The sequence below is a fragment of the Hipposideros armiger genome, unplaced genomic scaffold (assembly GCF_001890085.2).
Source record: "Hipposideros armiger isolate ML-2016 unplaced genomic scaffold, ASM189008v1 scaffold_1170, whole genome shotgun sequence".
Taxonomy (NCBI): domain Eukaryota; kingdom Metazoa; phylum Chordata; class Mammalia; order Chiroptera; family Hipposideridae; genus Hipposideros; species Hipposideros armiger.
The window spans coordinates 279217-280273 of record NW_017732520.1 but is presented as its reverse complement, the minus strand read 5'-3'; the positions used below and the strand labels follow the sequence as shown (position 1 = coordinate 280273).

Genomic DNA, 1057 nt, shown 5'->3' with positions numbered 1-1057 from the left:
TTTTTTTGGCTCAGTTTACTTAAAATAGTTCTATAGCATTTATCCAAAACACTTTGGCATTTACCTTTCTCCATGAACTAAAACAGTATCACCAAAAATAGAGATGTAATTATTGTCAATTATAACCATTATTTTTTCAATCTCACTGTCATCGTTTCGTTTGATCTCAATATTGAAATCTCCTCCAGATTCAACACAGTGACGGCAGAAAGTGTACGTGCATGAAGACTCAAAGGAAAAGATGCGGCCGTTGAAAGCTTTATATGCTCCTTTGCCCCAAGTAGAAGCTTCACCTACAAGATTTAGAGCAGAATATTCATAATTATTCAGAACAATGAATGTATTGTCTACTTCTTATTTTTAAAGTGTTTTTGTATCAACATATAAAAAAATCACTAAAAGATTATGTTCTCGCAGCCACCACCTTAAAACAATACTTGCCTCTCTCACATACCGCAAAAACACACTAAAAATAGTACCTGAGTCTTTGGGAATACCCAAAATTGGCTGTCTGGCTAAACAAAGTGTAAATAAAAACATCTAGTTCCCTTGGGGAAGATAAATTGTTTCTATGCGCTTCCCGGATTATGGGGAGGGATGTATGGAGGGAGGTTGTGGTCTGCTTGATTGTTTGGCTTTTTTGTAGGTTACCATTTATATCAAATGAGTGTAAAGAATTATATTATTTTTTCTATACATCTATGTATATGTACATATGTATCTATGTATATATATTTATGTGTAGGTGGTGTTGTTATCTTTGAGGAAAAATAGTACAAATGTGATGTCATTCAAACATACAATGATCAAACAGATAGATCATGGGCGCATTTTAAAACTAGTTTCAAATCATGGTTACTTTGAAACTCCATTAGGCACTGGCTAGCTTGGGAATAAAAATATAGCAAAAACCAGAATAATTTTTACTTACCAATAATTGCATTTGTTTCTGAGTACTTTGGAGTTGCTTCTGGAATATGGGATCCTTTTTCTATTCAATACAATACATACATTATTTAAATTTCAAGACACATAATGATTTTAAATATTTGGACTT

At 32.5% G+C, this 1057-nt stretch overlaps 1 protein-coding gene across 1 annotated transcript in view; it reads right to left on the bottom strand.

The window, feature by feature from the left end:
- MUC19 (mucin 19, oligomeric) overlaps positions 1 to 1057 on the bottom strand; it is a 49174-nt gene that overhangs the window by 44290 nt on the left and 3827 nt on the right. The window contains exons 3-4 of the mRNA XM_019632758.1: positions 932 to 991; positions 65 to 293 (exon numbers count right to left, since the gene is read on the bottom strand). Coding sequence (XP_019488303.1) covers positions 65 to 293; positions 932 to 991 — 289 coding nt within the window. The remainder of the gene's footprint in view (positions 1 to 64; positions 294 to 931; positions 992 to 1057) is intronic.